This window comes from Falco rusticolus, chromosome 1 (genome assembly GCF_015220075.1).
Source record: "Falco rusticolus isolate bFalRus1 chromosome 1, bFalRus1.pri, whole genome shotgun sequence".
In the NCBI taxonomy this organism is placed as follows: Eukaryota; Metazoa; Chordata; class Aves; order Falconiformes; family Falconidae; genus Falco; species Falco rusticolus.
The window spans coordinates 22,805,448-22,824,193 of record NC_051187.1 but is presented as its reverse complement, the minus strand read 5'-3'; the positions used below and the strand labels follow the sequence as shown (position 1 = coordinate 22,824,193).

Genomic DNA, 18,746 nt, shown 5'->3' with positions numbered 1-18,746 from the left:
TGTTGTGCAGTTCCTCAGTCCTTTTTCATACTGTGGAAATCAGCAGAAGTGGTGGTACAGTTACAAGTCAACTGGATATTTTTCTAAAACTGTGACTGCTTGCTAAGCCACTCTGCTGGTGTCTGTGTAACCCTTAGTCCCTGAGACTTAACGAGCGTGCAGAGTTACTGAGTACATTTGGATGGCAGAACTTGCTGTTCCCTTCAGGTTTGCATTCTGTACCTTACTGTGGATAGATTGCATAAAAGAATGTTTTAAATACTACATATTGATCCTCTGCTTGCTTTTTAATGTGGCTAATAATTATTTTACCTGCGAAAATGCTGTAGCTATAGAGCCAAGGAGCAGAGTATGTAGAACAAATGGAACTGATAATGACTTAACTAACTTTGCAGGTGTTTGTAGAGGTCACAGAACCATCTCTGTAACTTTTGCAAGGGAGGAGAGTTCAAGCTTAGCCTGAATCTCAGGCTCAGTATTTTAAACTTCTGGAGGTGATTTCCAGGGAATAAGGCTTGACCTCCCAGCCCTACCTGCAGTCTCCTCGCATATGTGTGTTCACGTCTTTTAAAAGCCAGATTAGTACTAGTTTTTAAAACCCAATCTTGTGCTGTGTTTCTGCCTTTCTAGTACTTGATGATAAAGTTCTTGTGCACAAGACAAGACACAGCAGAACGGCTGGGGGTTCAAGGCCTGCATGTTCTTGGGTACCTTCGGCCGATGCGAGACGAGCCCAATAGGAGCATGAACTGCTTGCAGTGCAGGAGGACTGATGACGATACAGTTTGTGGCACAACTCTTCTCCTGAAGACGCTTCATTTTGTCCAGCAGCTGGCACAGGACCTGGTATTCTTACTTCTTAGTTCTTTTTAAGCATGTTATTTCCCATGCTAAAAGTAATAACGCTATGCTAATGGTAGTTGTGAATGGATAAAGAGAAGTCTTGGGAATCAGTACTAGCAACCATTAAGACTGTGCTATGAGGGGAAAAAAAAAATTCTGAAAAATAGCATTCTGTGTATATTTAGTGAAGTTGACTAGGACTATTTGGTCCAGAAGAGAGGTAAGAACCATTTTTCAGCATCATGTTACAATGCTGGGTGAAATAGATGCAACAGGAGGATGCTCTACTGTCTATTAGATAGTGTAGCTATTTCTGAAGGAAGCATCTGGAAAAATGCATAGAGAAAGAGCTAGGAAGGTTGCACAGATTAAAACATGTTCTCTTTTTATCTGAAATAATTCTGCAAATACCTAGGGTGAGATGTGTACGACTAAGAGATGTTGCTGGTATGTGCTGATATGTCTCAGCATAATGTACCCGGCTTCTGGGGATACATGTCAAAATCATGTTTTGTTCCTGCAGTGCATGCATCTGCCTTTTCAACTTCAATTCTGAGCTATGGGCAGTCTCGTTTTGGTTATTATTTTCAGTCGAATTAGATGAAGATGCAGAGGTTGTGGGTGGAGGTGGAGGACAGGGGTGGGGGACTAGACAGTCTAGAAAGAGGACAGTGAGTCCTTTTTAGTAGCTCTGTGAAGGGGAAGGTTTCAGCATGAACAGTCACGTTTAGACACTGGAATATGCATGAAAGACCTTACACTGGAATTCATGTTAGCTGCAAATTTATAGGAAACCAGGCTCCTTTAGGCCCAGTGCCCAGGGATTTACTTTTTATAAATGTGTTCTGTATAGACTTAATTTTCCAATCTTGCATTTTCTTTGCCTTTTTAAGGTCCAACAGAAGGAGAGTGGATTAAAATACAAGTCATTTTTAGATTTCACAGGCCTTGATTTGCAGCTGTTCTGGAATTTTTACAATAAACTTCACCAAAAGTAAGTCACTTTACTGTGCGGTGAAGAACTAATCTGTGTGTGTATGTATAAATAAAGTATGCTTAGTTTAGTTGCAGCAGTTTCTTCTTCCTAAACGACATCATTTACATAAATAACATTTTCCTGTTGCTGCCATATGGGTTTTTAACTCTGATGTTATGTAGAAGCTTGAGATGCAGATTAATTTAGCCGGTAGCTACAGGGTTTTTTTTGGCTATCTGTTCTCTACTCAGTGGTTTTTATCCATCTGAGATGGTGACTTTCATAACATTATCTATTTGGTGCAAAAGAGCTTCTGTTCTAGTTACTGCTTCTGTTTGTTTTATGCTTTCTTGCAGCCCGAGGGAAGAATGTATCTTTGCTCAAACACTGCTACTGCAGCTTCTCCAGAGCTGCTTCTCTGTACTTGCTGGAGACGGTAAAACTGCTAAACCTCAAGAAAATTCTCAGAGCAAAACATCTGGTCACACAGAAGCTGCAGAAGAGCTTTATAGACATTTGTGTGAAGGTAATTTACATTAACTGTTTTGTCTGTTCTGGCTTACAAGTGTGTTAAAACAGTTACAATTTGGGAAAAGATATTTATTCCTAGAGGCCAAGTGTTCCTTTGCTGCTGCTTCAGGTCAGTGTATGCTCATTAGTCTATCCCAGTGAAACTTCCTTTTTAACCCTATGAAATGGTTTTATAGATTTCTGACAACGTATGGTCTGGAAGCAGCTGCAATAGAAAACTTCTTTCAAACATGGCGCCTGCTTGAACTAGCAGAGAATGTGATCCTTTAACTATAATGTTACTGGGGTTCGTTTATTTCATATAAATATAAATGATCTTGAAAGGAGCCTGTAAGGTTTATAGAAGCACAGGGAAGATTCTGGAGCCGGTGGAGGATGGAAATTACACATTAGATTCATTGGAAGTAGGATGACACCTTTCTTATTCAAGTGTAATTTTTTTGTTTATGAACTAACACACTCTTGAAAAACGAGCTAGAGATAAAACAGTTTATATAGAACCTGTCACATCTCGAGAACCTTATGAGCTTTGATAGTTGTCAAGTCTTAATGTTCCTAGAATTACTTTACTCAGGGAATAAATATATCCTTAGAAAAATCTTTCTTGCTAGAAGTCAGAAAGTTTCCCCTCATTTTCTCTGTGTGTAATGGGATTGCAAGGGCTTGAAGTTGTGTAAAATAACATGTTTAATTCAGTTAAGCCTCTAACATGCTGGATGGAGTATTAATTTGAACCTGTAATTTTGTTTCCTTTTTGTATGAGCAGTAGTGGATATGGGGGACAGTAACTTCATGCCAATGAAAATGCTAAAAGAGGAAGTTAAGAACACCTTACTCAGTGGAGCAGCAATCTTTTTCCCAGATAGACAGACCAGGCGACACCAGCTCTTCACCATGATGGTAAACTCTTAAATGAGAAATTGATTGTTTAGTACCTGCTTTCTTTATGCCCAAAAGAGGACAAATCTGAGTTCTTGTTGTCAACTAATGTATACTTTGTCCTATTAAAGTAAAAACCTTCTTTTTTTTTCTTTGCCTCTCTTTACCCTTCCCTTTCTCTCTCTCTCTCTGCAGCTTATCCAAAGAAAGAGGAGCTAACCCTGCCTTTCTTACCAAAAATGAATAGTAGAACGCAGAAATTAGAATTCTTTCTCACAGAGGAAGGAAACAGAACATATCATAAAAATAAATCTTTTTCCTTTTCTAGAAAAACATCACAGAGCAAGAACATAAGCAATCAGTACATCTTGCCTTCAGATCCTTGTGTACCCACTTCAGGTAAGGGGTCCTGAAACTGTCAATAATTGTCTTGATACCCATCTGTTAATAAGTTTATATTTATTCCTTTTTAGAAATGTTATTCCCCTGGCAAATAATTCTCCAAAGTAATCAACTGACTTTGCTTTAGGAAGGAGAACACTGCTACTTAATATGTTTATTAACTGAGTAGCTGTATAAAACATTGTCCAAGGTTGGTGCTGAAATCAGAGTGTATTGCTCTTAGGTTTCTTCTAGGCTGTTTGCCAGGTTTTTAAAGTGATTGTTTGTCCATGGTGATGGCTGGTATTGATTTAACTGGTCTAGAGTCATCAAAACACAAACTTTTGATTTTCCTAGTAATTATACAGTAGGATCTCTACAGATTTATCACAGGGATAAATAAATTTGTGCTTTGGAACTGTGGTGGTACTTGGTTAGTGAGAAGATCTTTGTTTTGTAGTGATCAGGATCCAGGTGGACTCCTATTATTACCAGAGAAAGGAGTTTCCGCGGATTTTGACATAAGTGAAGTGCTGTCAGTCATGGATACCCTTCTGCTAGTGGCAGCAAGAGAGGTAATTGTCTTTGCACTCTTCCTGCTTTGCCAGGATTTCTGTATGCATTCAAACACAAGCTGCAGGCCTGAGGTACATGCTAAAGAACTAGCTTTCCTGTCCATCTGGATAAAACTGTTCAGGGCTATTCAAGTCTGCAGGATTAGGTTTTGCAGACAATTGAAGTATTTTCCTTTAAGCATTAATATTTCATTATAGTGGAGTAAGTAATGTAGAAGATGAAATATTTTGCCGTAGTGTTGAAAAGAATTTATGGTACCCTATCAACGCTAGGAAACAGAAGTAATCCCACGTTGAGAGGTTAGAATTGGTCATGCCACTAAGGGAGGTGTAAATGGAGGAGGGCCATTTACATATGGAGAAAAAATTTGCTGAGAACACAGTGACTCATACGTTGTAGCTATTCCTACTTAAAATTTCAATTTAGCAAAACAAAATCCATCAGTTGCTTCATGGTGTTACATGCTGCTTGTCAGTTGCATTTAATCTTTTTTCTGGGGTGAGTGGGATGATATAATGTCCATCACAGTTTACTGGGTACATGTTTCGTGTCGTTCTGCAGCAACGGAGGATATCCTTTTGTTACATTCTTTATTTTTCAGTGTGAAATGATGATGCTGGATGTTGCACAGCAAGAGAGTGGCACAGTCTTGTCTTCCCTATTCTGGTCTGTTCAAGGTAGCCTCCTTTCATGGTGCTACCTGCAACTTAAGGGAAGCGATAATTCAGCCAAGGATCTCGCAGTAGAAATAGTTAAAAACTGTAAGTGCTGGGATCGAATACAGAATTATGTGTGATGTAATACAGGACTTTAAAATGGGATTTGCGAATTGCAGTATAATAAGGGTTCACTGGTGGTTGCCTGAGGCATACTCAGAGCTGTCACAACATTTCTAATCCCTCTAGGAAGGAATTTGTAGGCATACTGGGCAATTTAGAATTTTAACTGTACTGATAATTTTACATTGGGAGAATCTTCAGAAAACGTTTCAGTCAGGTTTGGGGGTCAAATACTGAAAAAACTAACAGCCAAACAAAAACCAGTTACAGACTTTCATTTGAACATTTTGGTTTCTTTAAATGTCCCATATTTTTATAAGGTCCTGTGTGGTGATTAACGTATTTTCTTAGAAGTTTGTGATAGCAAGAAGGAACTTAAGAGGCTGGGCACTTCTAAGGGTGTTTTGCTGCAGTGGTTTGGTTTTTTTATTTGGTGTTTTGTTTGTTTTTTACGCAGCAGCTCAGTATTGAGTAGTTGATTAGGCCAAGTACTTAACGGAGGTATAATTTTATGTAAGATTACTTCATATTTGTGTATAAATAAGCTTATTGTGTTCTTATCTTACATTTAAAAATGGAGTAAGGCTATAGCTAAAACTTAGTAGCTACTTAAGCTAATTTCTTAGTTGTAGAGGGAGGCTCCTGGATACACTGAGGTGGTTGAAACAAACTTGGAGGGTTTGATTAAATTACTCATTGCTCATCTTTTTTGTAGAATTAAGTATGACTTGTGTCTACAATAGAAATATGACAGAAAACTTCTCTGAACTGTTCTCGCTCGTGAGTGTCACCACCTTGAGGCAGCAGATGCCTTTCCTGCTGTCTGTCTCATCCGCATTTCCATGCACTGATGTGTTTGATAAAGCAGGTTGTGGTATCAAATCCTTAAGGTGGATATTAAGGTGTTTTTTTTTCTCTTTAGATGTGGGCCAGTTCCTGTCAAATATCAGAACGATTTTGCAGTCACTTTTATCTCAATATAGTGGCAAAACAATAGTAGAAAAAATAAGTAACTCTGTCTTTGCTATGGCAACTCGTCAGCTGGTACGTGAACATTGGGATTTTGTACTATTCCCGGGTGGCATGGCTGTGGTTACGTGCATTTTCATGAGACCTGTGTTTTCTCCTAGGTCATCTTCTTGTTGGACTTTTGCACTTTAGACATTCCGTACTGTACTCTGCTACAGGGATTTAGCACTTTGATAGAACCACTGAAAAGACTTTGTAGTGAGCCTCATAAGGTAACTAAAGATACAGGCGCTATTAAGTACAGTGAAACAAAAGCAAAATTCCAAGAAAGATGGAGAAACCTGAGGTGATTCCATTCGTGAGCATTTGAAAGGAGCTGGAAAGCTTCTAAAAGCATGGGATGAGTAACAAAATGTTGAGTGAACTAGAAATATATCTGTGCTGATATGGAAGATGAGAAAAGTGACCAGAAAGAGCAACTGGAGTGAGAAGCCTAGAAGGCAGATAGGAAGGAGGGATTCTGAGGATGAAAAAAAAAAATAAAATTGAAAATATTATGTGCTCAACATTTTTAGCTTCATTGCTTGTGGCGATGCAAATAAAGTCTCTGTGTCTGTAGTGTAGATGTTTTAAATCTGCATTAGTCATCTAGACTCTTTTATTATTGTCAGAGACTTGTAGGCTCTTCTGGGGTGAGACTGTCTCCTCCCCTAGTAGACTAGGTGAATCTTGCTTTAGAAGTGCTGCTTTACCATGATCATTGAGGGTGTCTTTCTAACTAGTTCAGGTGTCAATCAATGCTGTAGCCTTTTACATGGCACTTTGTATGTAGATTTGGCAGCTTTAAAGTATAGACACAAAAATGTAGTGTGGTAATTTTTTTTTAAAAAAAAAAGCTTTGCATTTGTATCTCAAAAATACACTTTTGTTCTACAGATGGAAATGGAAAGCTGGCAGCAAGAACAGCCTGTAGTATTGCGAACATGGACAATGGAATCGCCTCATAACTATGAAAATAATTGCCATGAGGTCTCAGTCTTCCTGTGTCATGGGGCAACTTACTTTGAGGTGGAATTTGATGAAAAATGTGAAACTGAAAGGAGGTAATTTAATCTTATGCTGTGTTGTATTCCAATATCTGTTTGCAGAGGGGAAATTCACGTTTCAATGTGCAAGGAATATTTTTTTTTTGCACTTCAAGCATGCCATTTCAATTTCTGCATTGTCCTGTGTAATACACAGTGTGTATTTTGAATGACTTCTGGTGCTGAAAGCCTTCTGTTCATATGAATTTTGCTTCCTTTGGCCTTGACTTGTTTTGTAATATTGCTGTGACCAGCACAGTTTGTGCTTGTGGTATTTGGTGCTTGTGGTATTTGTCTTGCCCTGTTTAGGCAAAACTATTGGCTTGGTTTCTCCTGATAATGTATCAGGCTACTGCTTAGTTAAGGCATATGCCAGATGTTAAAATTAGCACCCACTACCAATTCTCAAGGGTTGAAAGCTCTGCAGGAAAGCAGGTCTGTGTTTGCTGGGACTATTGCACTGAAATGTGAAATAAATTCCTTAGCAGTCACATGCAGCAATGCAGGTGTGTTTCAGAAAGATGTGACAGGGTACGCTGAGATGTAGTGCTTGTGAAAATCCAAAAGCAAACGTTTTCCCTCAAAACTAAAAAAGCAAATTTGGAAGTAATGAATTGCAATTTTCACAGGTATGATTACCTCGAGTTTACTGATGCCAGAGGTGCAAAAACTCGTTACGATACAAAGGTTGGCACTGAGAAGTGGCCTAAGGTGAGCACCTTTTGAAGTTCTGAACCAAGTGATATATGCAATCTTAGGAAATTCTTAAGATTCTTGTGGAAAACCTATTGTCTAAAAGGATGTGTGCTTTCATCCCTGCGTGTGTGTGTTTATTCCCTCTCAAAGGTGGGGGGCAGGAGGCAAGGAAGAAAGTCTGCAGTGATGCAAATAAAAGGAGTGAATGAGTAAAGAATCCCTCTTTGTTGCTGTTTTTGTTGCTGTTATTAAGGGAGCAGTCAGTCAAAAACAAAAAGTAATAATCATGCTTAACTGCCAGTAACTACACAGGTAAAACTTACTGGCTGACACCCTGCCCTTGCAATTTTTTGCATCATGAGAAAGTGCAGTGCTTTCTGTGGCTATGTTCTTTCTTCCGTGACACCTGCTCAAATGGGATGCTTTATGGCTCCGACTGCTAAAGCTCAATCATCTCTAAAATAGCTCACTAAGCTACTGAATAGAAATTTCACTTCCTTGGTGTTGTGGGTTTCCCATTCAGATGGTGGGGGAGATTAGATCTGTTATGGACAGAACGTAATAATGAAAAAACCACAGTTGCTGAAGGGAATTCATTACCCTGAAACGTCTACTTGTCATGTACATTTGGCAAAATGACTGTTTTGTTGCTCTGTAGAAAGTGACCTTTAAGGCTGGCCCACGGCTGCAGTTTCTCTTTCACTCTGACAGCAGTAATAATGAGTGGGGCTACAAGTTTTCCGTCACTGCTTATGGCCTACCAGATGTTGCCGTTTCTTGGGGCTTGGATTTACAGCTTCTTGTATCCCGGTTGATGGGGCGCTTGGCTTCCCGAAGTATGGCGCTGAAATCTCTAAGAGGTGAGTGCGTTTAATAGCTCCAGAAGTTGTGATGCAGTGTTAGGAGGAGATACGAGGACTTTATGTTTGGAATAGCCTGTGAAATGAAGTTCTTCCTATATTTCTTTCTTGGCTGAAGGTGGAAGACTTGCTGTATTGCTGCTCAAACCAGTTTGGGCATTGAGCTTTTTGTGGCATGCCTGCTTGCTGTTCTGTGGGACTAATTTGGAAATTTCTCTATTGTGATTTCTCTGGTATTCAGAAGCCAATGTTAGGAAGGCATGGACACCTGGAAGTAAACATACTAAGCTGAATTACATTTGTGAAGTAATATCAGAATTTGACCAATCTTCTCTTCTTTTTTTCCTTTAAAATTGTTCCCTAGTGCTGTGGTGGGGTGAATATGGAGCCAGCAAACACGCCCCCGCCCCCTAGAGCTTAGAACACAAATGATTTTAAGTGTGTCACATGAGCATTTGGTATTGATTTTAAATTTGAATTTACAAATTAAGTTTGCTTAATTCTGGTAGTTAAGTACACTTGGGATTTGGGCCACTGAAGATAAGTAAAATACAAAAAATATGAGTGTGCCATAAGAAAGAAAAAAAAAAGGTGCATTTGTTCTTTAGTTTCAGAACCAGAACACTTCTAGCTAGCTTTCTAAATCTGAATTCATTCACCACTTTGAGTTCTTACTGCAATCAGTTGGTCAGTCCTTACGTTTGAAAATTGGGGAGGTACCTACACACAAATTTAGGGAACTAATTGAAGTGTTCTTACAGTAGAATGTAGTTTTCCTTTCTTAATATGAGCATGCTGACATACAGCAAATTGCTACGTCATTAGTAGGAGAAAAAGCTTTTAAACTCTCTTGCAAACTGGGGAGTGTCTATGGTCACAGGTGCAGCAAAAATGTCTAAAGTCCTTCCATAATGTAACATATTGTCACCCTAAGATACTGATGCTATCATTAAAGAAAGGGTACAGCAGTTTTCTGCACCACATTAGAGAAACAGGAGTTAGAGAATGTTGTTAAATTACTTGTTCTGTCTATTTGCATTACCTTCCCCCCTCCCCCACTGGATGTTTAACAATTACTATTTTCATTAATCTGTAAAACTGAACAAAAATATTCAGTAACTGAGGCATCTGTTCCGAATTTTTTGCAGAACTAGGTAGTGAAGCAGACTTGCCTCCTTTGAAAGTCACGTCAGTTCTTAATTCTCCTCTCTGGAAACCTGTCTTCAGGCATCAGATGTGTCCTGAGGCACTCCGAGCCAGTCAAAGCAGTCGATGGCACAAAGATGAAAAAGAGGTACTTTTACACCGCTGCTTTCGTTTTGTAGGCGTGAAATCCTGATGTATCACACAGTTCTGTTCCAACTTAATTAGTTGATACGTCCTTAAGCGTATGCTGTTGTGCTGAAGTTATCGTCGCTTGTGCTATTGAATTCAGATATTAAGGAGGAAAGAAACTGTTGTTCTGTACTCTTCTTATTAGTTTCCATTTTCATGGAATCATGGAAGAGTTGGGAGGGACCTTCAAAGGTCCCTTGGGCAGGGACATCTTTCCTTACATCAGGTTGCTCAACTGCAGTAGATACGCTGCAAGCTGACTTTATTGTCAAAATGAGCTGCAACAATTTTTCACATTCATTTTAAAGTGTTTTTCTAATGTTCTTTTCAGGCTAGGAGCTCTCAGCCAGATGACTGCCGTAACTTTCTTATCGACTTTGCAAAATCAGATCCTGCCCAGGACTTCAGTGGGCAAAAATCTGAACTTTTCAAAGGACTTATACAGGCATGTAAAAAACAGACCCCAAAGACAGATATAGTTGCTGGTTCTACTATTGATCAAGCTGTGAACTCAACATTTGCTGCTTTGGTGTATCTCACTCCAGATTTATATGAGAAGCTTCAAAAATATGGTAACTCTAATATTATTAGACTCTCTTAATAATGAAGACTTAAAGTTTGTAGAAGGCTATTTTATAAATCAGGTTTTTTACTGATTTAAAAAAAAATCAGTTTGTCAATGTTAAAAAAATGTTCTGTATAAAGAAGTCATTATTTAGGTAGATTAGGTAAGCCTTATCTCTAAAGTGTTTCTTTTTTATTAATATGTGCTCTTATCTTCAGAGCTTTGTCCCAAAACTAATAAACATCATAAGCTACTGACTAAGCCTTACAGGGATATACCCAGAGAAAGCAGTGATGTCCTCTGGAGTGTTAATTCAGAACAGTGTGGCTCCTGGTGATTAGAGGTTCTTACATCATTTTCCATTCTCATTGTATCTTTTCTAAAAAGCCAGGACCAACCTGTATGTTTTTACATGGAGGTGGTGTGAATTACCTCCCCAAATGTTACTGTGGAAACTAGTCTTGGCATCCTCAAAACCATAGGTTTTTATTTTATTTTAAATAAAAGGTAATGTTTTGCTTTTAACTTACATTATGTCCTTTGTATTACAATTTATGTATTTTTCAGTAGGTAAAGTGAACAACTTTTTAACTTGCACCATCCTTCCATTAAACTTCTTGATAGGTTTGAAGTATTGGATAATAAGGTATTACTTGGCTTTGAAAGGGTTTAATTTTAGGCTTTCACTTTCTGTCGCAATCTTGAAGCTAAATATCTTACTTCTTGAGCTATGAAGTTATGGGTAAAAATGATTGACACAAAGACTGCCTGGATGACTAAAGTATTTATTGCCTTTAGTCATTTTGTCTGTGTCTGATAATTGATCTACTTTTCTGAGTAAGATTGAAAATGGTGGTAGCTCAGGAAAATATTGAGTGGATAGGGTATCCATCCTACTATTATGTAATAGCTTCATCTGTCAGTCTTGCTGGGGCAGACTGATTTCAGGACCCATGTTCACCTGTACCATGTGAAGCATTGTACAAGCAATGACGAAAAAAACCCCAAACCGAGGGCAATGGGAGAGAGAAGACCTTGAATAGGAATGTCTTTTTCTCCATAGTCATTGTCAGGCCAGTTGTGATGGAAACTGTTTTGTCAGGTCTTGAGGTTTTGTCAGTTCATAGAAAGTTCATCACATAAATCTTTTTTTCTCTTTTGTTTTATAACCAAATGCATCTATAGAGCTTTAAGTTAATACTAAGCGTTTCATGACTATTCTGATAGCAGTTTGCGTTAGTGATACTTGTTTGTATGGGGAGAGGTTTTTATCTTCCATGACTACAGGCACCAATTCTGGGGAGAGATGAGAAAGCTACTCGTAATTTGACTTTGCAAATAACTCTGTCAAGGTGCAGTTTATGTATTTGAGGCGTATCAATGTTGACAGTTCTTACTCCTTCTTTTTGTTACAGGCATAATTCCAAGTATTGACTAAGAGATGAAGGGAAGGCTGTAGTGTAATTTTTAGTTAACTAGTCAAGTTGTATAAAAAATGGAGCTGTAAATAAACACGACTCTTCTTTCTCTCCTTTCCAGTCAACAGTGGAGGCAAGGTGCCTTTGAGTGATACGTTTGCACAAGTATATTCCCTGGCTGATTCAATTAGAATATGGATGGTAAGATCACTCAGGAGGTTATCTATGAATGTCTTTTTAATATTTTACAGTGCAATGTGAAGAAGTGCATGGAACCATGTTTTCCTTCAGTGATTCTAGACGAGCTGTTTTCCCTTAAGAACATCATACATTCACTTCTAAACTTTCTAACTTTTAGGAGTGAATTCGACTCAAAATCAGTTAAATCTGTGTTATTTTTCAGCAAGAATGTGTTGTTAATTTGGAAGGTTCTTACATAGTAGATGGAGTACTTTTGAGGTATAGTATAGAAAGAAATCTGTCTTAAACAGTGCAGTGCTAATAGAAAAGGAAATAACTGCTGCTTTGACAAGCAAGTAACTGGCTTCAGTTCTGGGTATGGTTTTTGCCTGTGATTTTTTCCTTGAAACAGAAGCCCTATGTCAAAGGCTGGCATCATCCACTCGCAACATTGTGAGAGGTGTCTGCATCATCACCTGCAGCTGCAGAGAGCCAAAATTGGTTTAGATTTCACTAGACAGCAGGAAATTGTAAATAGTAAAAATTACGTGGCCTTTTTTAGACAATTCAGTCTATGGCTTGTTGTTCTGCACCTGTTGTAAGCCCTTCAGGTGTAGGCCAGACAAATTAACTGTTCTAGTATCTTGTGACCTCTTCCCTCCTCTTTCCTGCCTGCCAGAATTCCTGGCAGCTTGAAACACTAGGGATGCAATGAGTGCAGGTGCATGTTAAGATGAATAATTGCGTTGTACCACAGGTGATGTGACAGGTGATGTTTGCATCTGACAGTACTCGCTAGTTAAGTGACATAATGCTTTTGGAGAATCTTATCTCATGACTAGGTGTATCTATCTCATCCTGAGTGGTGGGGGTAAAGGGGAAGCCTTTTTCTTTGAGGACTGATGCACATCTAGTCACAAGATGGGGAAGGGTCTCAGCCTACAAACCTTGAGCGTCGTGGTGTGCAGCTGTTATCTGCTCTGATAGTTTAGGTGCTGCTCTTTTAGACTACTGGGTGTTTTCTTCTGCAGTAGGGAATAGTAAATACTGTCATCTGTTCCTGAGATTAAATTCCTTTAATGGGACGCAGTCTTCATACTGCCTTACTGTATAGATCTACAGGGGGGAATCATATTTTAACTATTTTAACATCCTGTCTACAGTTGGAAATGAAGCAGAAATCCCTGATGAGTAGGGGCAATGATGCTGAGGAGAAGGAGAACACAGAAGCGGTTGAGGTCAACCCAGAAACTCTTGGTAGGTATTGCCTTTCCAAATGCATAAGCATTGCCTTGTAAATCTTAGACATTATTTTTGCCGTAAAAGGTAAGTTAGCAACTGGGGTTACTGTTTAATACCTTAAGACACAAACTAGTGTATGCTCCTTGAACTATCTGGGGTTGTGTTCTTTATTCTTTGTAGAAAATAGTAAATGAGAAAATTCTTCAGGGAATGACCTCTCACTTGGGTTCTGAACTTGCATTCATCTGTTTTTGTAGATACTTGTTAACTGCAATTAACTGATGTTAGAATAACAGATGGTTTTTACTAAAGTGTGTTCTCATTGACTACTGCGTACTTTATCTGGTTCAGTGTAACTATTTGGATTTAGCATTTAGAAATCTATGATTAAGTAACTGATAGCATCATGATCAATATAACAGGAAAACCAGTGTTTTCTAGCTGTCTTTGTTCAGAAGAAATAAATCACTTTCTTCCTAAGCAGAAGATAGCAAGTTTGATGTCCTGTTGTCATGATTTTAACTCTTCCAATTTTTATACTGCAGCAAAACTGTGTATGCAGAAGAGCCTTTTGTTACTGAATTTTCTGCCTGTGAGAGCAAAGAGGAAAGATTCTGCTTCAGACAGTTTGGAAGCCCAAGACACTGATGATATCCAACAGTATGTCAGTGATAAATGCCAAAGAAAAGGTTCCGTTGTGGACATGGACTTCCAGACAGCACACTCAATGTCACCCAATGGAGTAACTCATCCTGTTTCAAAAGAGGGGGGGCAAATGACACAGTCCGATACGAGGGTTAAACAAATTCCAGACCCCCTCCGAACAGAAGCGTCTACATTTCACAGTAAGCCTGTTGAAAATACAGTTTCACAGCAAGAAGAGATATCGTCACCTCCTTCCACTCCTACGCGAAAATCTCAGTTCAGCCGTGGCAGACTAAGGCTGCTGTCTTTCAGATCAATGGAAGAGCCGAGAGCTGTGCCTACTGTGAAGGAGAAATATCCTATATTGAAAAACATATTAGACTTTATTAAAGATCAATCACTTTCACATGAAAGGTAAGCAAATGGAAAATGTTGCCAAGCATAAAATACAGAAACCTGTCTTCACAACCTCCTCAGGTGGAGTAAACCATATTTTAGCTGCAAGGGAGTATTGAAAAAATAATTAGTGGTCAGATGGATGTATCAACCTTCAGTTATTTGCAGACATATGTTAACACACCCCATGTAGGGGCTCTTAGGGAGTACTGTTTTCTTTGAATTATGTAGTACAGAATGTAAAAAAAACCAATTACTTGGCAATTTATTGTCTTGCTTCCTGAGATCTGTTTGCAGTAGCATCTTACTTTGTATCTACAAACAGCAAAGACCTGGTATATCAGTACAAACAATCCTCGATACCAACTATAGAATAGTTGCATCTCTCATTAAATTACCTGATACTCTGAAAAAGCTATTTTGAAGACAGCTTTTCAATTCTCAGCTTGTCTATTTTAAGCTCTAAAAGCTGGACTGGTGCAGCAAGGGCTGGGTTGGGTTCTAAGCTTTGTCACTCACTCCAACTGTAATATACTGCTGCCGAAATAGAACTGAAAATTTAGATACCCATCTCTTGTTTATTGGTCAAGCACTTCTTGAATTGTGATTTTTTTGGGTTATTTTAAGTACAATGTTTTGAAGTCCTCATAGATGTTTTTTGTTCTTCTTAGTGTTTTAAAGGTTCTTGCTTTGAGAAAATCCCAAGGGCAGAGTATTATGGAAGTGCTCAAGATGATCCGTCAGTGCCTAGATTCGCTTGGGCAGCCGCACTGTTTTCATCCACCCTGTGTACTTTTTCTCTTAGAACTTCTAGCCTGTCAGAAAGATTTTACCAAGTAAGTAATTATTTAGGCAAGGCTCAGCCATAAGATTGAATGTGTCTTAGTTCTTGTGTTCTCCCGGTCATATATATATATTTTAAACAGTAGAAAGTTGTTGCTTTTTAATCCACACAGATAATCAAGATATCACCTGAGGAGAAGTTTTTAGGCTACTATGTGTGCCTTGCATGCTTCATTAAAAAAAAAAAAAGTAATTATTTTCAAGTGGGACTTTACAGCTATTCATGCCAGTAGGTATCATGCAGTTGAATCACAATGTGGATACCTAGAAATATCTTTACAGCTCCAACCAGATCACAACAGGCCCCAAAAGATTGTGGAGTCTTCAGTTACTGCTTTAGAGTTCCTCTCTAGCTCTTCATTCATTCAAAGAATGAATAATTCCTTAGGTAGTGTTGTGTCTGTAATTTTTGTGAGCTTGCTTTGTAAATCAAGATAATAACTATCTGGCAGAAGAACTAACTTCCAAGAATGGGTGCATGTTATATCTTTTTAGTCAAGCATTTGCTTATTTATGAGTTTTCGTAACTTTGGGTGTGATACCTGTATAAGACAGATTTTCTTGTGTGGTGGAATGTTTCACTTGGGTGCCAGAGGCTGAAGTGGTGGACGTGCCAGCCAAGGTCTGCAGTGCTGTATAGGGGCGTGCACATACACACAGATAAAAGAGGCAAAAAAGATCATACCCATTATATGCATGTGCAGTTGTTGTTCTAAGGAAAGATAATTTGGAAGGGTTTATTTTAAATTTTAGGTACAACTAGAAAGCACTTGTTGCAAAGGAGGAGCTAATACCGTGCCGTTCTGGTTCATGAATTGAGCTCTGATTTCCATCGTGTGTCCGGACAGTGCTATCTGAACTCTGTCTGCTGGCTTCTCACTTGTCAAGAGCTTTTTATGGTTGTTCTTGCAGTGCACCAATTTCCTTTAAGATCTTGATTAGATTTTTATAAAGTGCCTTTTCAATTTGAAGGAATGTTCTATTGTTAGTGCCAGGAGAGTATTCTCTTTGCCTGTTTTGTTTCTTAACTTTTGATTACTGGTACAGGATTCTTTTATTTTTCTTTGAAAGTGATAGACTGCTTTTTAAACAAAACTAATATCCTTCCCTCTTGTGGGGAGGGTTTAAAGGATGGCCTGTTTGTAAAATTTCTCAAAAGCATGCTACCTAAAATGTAACGCTGAATTCTAGACTACTAAACTGACTTTAATTTCTAGCTACTTTGGAAACTTGGAAGGCTGTGGTGCTGAGCTGCACAAAGAGATTCGAGAGTCCTACTATCAGCTTGTTTTGTTCCTGGTAAAATCTGTGAAGGGATTTAGTACTATTAATGACAGGTAAAGTACACTGCGTGTATTACTTACTTGACTTTTTTTTTCCTGTTCATCCTCACCTCTTCCCTTGTCACTTATTTATTGTTTAATGCCTTAATTAAGTTTGACTTTGCATTATTTACAGAACTAATTAAGGAGCCTTGATTTTCTGATCAAAAATGCCCTGTTAGCTTTGTATTACTATTAGATGGGAAAGCACAATAAATTTATCAGTGTTAAAACCTTTACTGCATTTTGTACTTACAATTCTGCAATATGTTTCTGAAACTCTAGTAGTAAAGTATTAGAAATAACTAATTTATTGTGCAATACTTGTGCAAGAGTAATGCCACAATAAATACAGCAATTCTGCCTCCATGCTTTAATGTTAAAGCTCCTGTTTTGGTAACGTTTTGGTTAGAATTTTTGGGATTAATAGTTGTCCTAGAGAAAGAAGAATATTGTGACTAGAATGTCAGTTTCCCTGCCAGTAACTTCCAAATCCTTTGTTCACTTTCAACTGGACATGGCAAAGGTTTCAAAGAGAACAAGTTCCTGCAAATACCAAGAAAATGTACTGCAGAGAAGAGACAAACCCTCTTGCTACTGCTCAGGCAATAGCATAAGCTCTGTCTTGACTAAATCTGTAAAGGATACCATCTTTATTTCAAATGGCATTGGCTGTGCTTCTTGCTAAATTGTGAGTTGATACATTAGTCAACCTGCGTTTCTGCCACATAGTTCATTTAATGCAGAGTAAAGCCTGGAAATTGATGCAGTGGTTGTCTTCCCTTACTCCCTGGACATACTATTTCAACTTCAGGTTAGAACTGTCATGTTTTATTGTCTTGTTTTGTTTAGATCACTGCTTCCTGCCTTATCGTGTGTGCAGACAACTCTCCTTCACCTTTTGGATATGAGTTGGGAGCCGAGCGATCTTTCCTTCTTTGTTGAGATTCAGTTACCACATCTTCTTATGACTACATCACAAGAAAACATAAGTATTCATGACAGTGTCATCTGGTAAGTCAGGAGGAATGCAGCTTTCACGTGGTACCAAGTATTGCCCATTTTTACCAAGCAAGGCTCCTGAACTTTGTCCTGGAACAAGCAGTAACAGTGCTATTAACAAGTATGGCATAATTTTGGTCAGTATCCAGAGGCTTAACTGAAGTATTTGAAATTTTTTGCAGCATCGCTAATGCAAAAACTATTAAAATTTTATCTTTAACCTGCTTACTGCTGGAACACTTTACTTGTTTAGCAGTGTAGCTGTTTCTAGTCTTGATAAATATCAAATGGTTTTAACACATCCGTGTTGTAATTTTCAAGTAGTTGTACTACTTACACGTGAACAAATGTGAAAGCCCAAAAGTCTTTAAAATGTCTCATCTGATCCGCCAGCATTACCAAAAGCAGTTTTCTAAGTGTCAGTTTTTCTGATTTTGCATTGTGGTCCCCATGTGTATTCAAGAGCATGTCACAGAAGCAAGAAGCAGGTGTCTGTATGGTTGTTCATTAACCAAGTGAACTGGAGTTCTCACAATTTGTTTTTATTAGTGTATTATAGCACTGCGTTCCTCTTTTTTAAAAAAAAAAAAACCAAAAAGTATCCCAGGTTATATTAGAGGGAAGTCTGCTTTCAAACTTAATTTTGAGCTTGCTTTTCTTTTAGTCAGTGGAGTGAAGAAGATGAAATTGCAGACTACAAGCAAAACTGTGAGTGGATGGATGAATGTCAGGATGTAATGTTTGAGACCTGGTATGAAAAGATCGCTCAAGCTGACCCAGAGAAGCAGCGAAAGGTGACCTCATGATTTGCTTAATTATCTGCAGAAGGGGCAAATAGACTTTTTTTAAAAGCCTAAAGGAGAGAAGGGAATCTGGCTTAAACTGATCTTCCATCAGTTGGATCCCTGGCCTCCCTGGAGGCTTCTAAAAGCCTAAAATCATGAAAAGAAGCCCATCCTTTTTTGGCAGGGGAAGTGTTCTGATTTTTGCCTAAAAAGAGCTTTCTCAAAGTCAGAAAATAATACTCAAGTAAATTGTGTCCCTTTCTTTCTCTAGATGCACATGTTTGTTGCTCGTTACTGTGACCTCTTAAATGTGGACATATCCTGTGATGGCTGTGATGAAATTGCACCATGGCATCGCTACCGCTGTTTGCAATGCAATGACATGGATCTGTGTAAAACTTGCTTTCTTGGTAAGAAAAATTAAAAAAAATACCTCGA

General features: G+C 38.4%; 1 protein-coding gene across 7 annotated transcripts in view; it reads left to right on the top strand.

The window, feature by feature from the left end:
• Positions 1-18,746, top strand: part of ZZEF1 (zinc finger ZZ-type and EF-hand domain containing 1) — a 60,578-nt gene that overhangs the window by 17,208 nt on the left and 24,624 nt on the right. For 6 of the 7 annotated variants that reach the window (XR_005102214.1, XM_037375081.1, XM_037375077.1 and 3 more), the window contains exons 13-34: positions 631-846; positions 1,737-1,837; positions 2,176-2,345; positions 3,117-3,250; positions 3,558-3,628; positions 4,071-4,185; positions 4,788-4,947; positions 5,888-6,009; positions 6,096-6,206; positions 6,871-7,037; positions 7,649-7,730; positions 8,374-8,575; positions 9,724-9,869; positions 10,242-10,482; positions 12,015-12,094; positions 13,237-13,330; positions 13,861-14,374; positions 15,028-15,192; positions 16,417-16,536; positions 17,374-17,535; positions 18,188-18,317; positions 18,580-18,718. Coding sequence is in view for 6 of the 7 variants with exons in the window: in XM_037375081.1 (XP_037230978.1) it covers positions 631-846; positions 1,737-1,837; positions 2,176-2,345; positions 3,117-3,250; positions 3,558-3,628; positions 4,071-4,185; positions 4,788-4,947; positions 5,888-6,009; positions 6,096-6,206; positions 6,871-7,037; positions 7,649-7,730; positions 8,374-8,575; positions 9,724-9,869; positions 10,242-10,482; positions 12,015-12,094; positions 13,237-13,330; positions 13,861-14,374; positions 15,028-15,192; positions 16,417-16,536; positions 17,374-17,535; positions 18,188-18,317; positions 18,580-18,718 (3,442 nt within the window). In the remaining variant the exon portion in view is untranslated. The remainder of the gene's footprint in view (positions 1-630; positions 847-1,736; positions 1,838-2,175; positions 2,346-3,116; positions 3,251-3,557; positions 3,629-4,070; positions 4,186-4,787; positions 4,948-5,887; positions 6,010-6,095; positions 6,207-6,870; positions 7,038-7,648; positions 7,731-8,373; positions 8,576-9,723; positions 9,870-10,241; positions 10,483-12,014; positions 12,095-13,236; positions 13,331-13,860; positions 14,375-15,027; positions 15,193-16,416; positions 16,537-17,373; positions 17,536-18,187; positions 18,318-18,579; positions 18,719-18,746) is intronic. The other variant, XM_037375080.1, reaches the window with a different exon arrangement.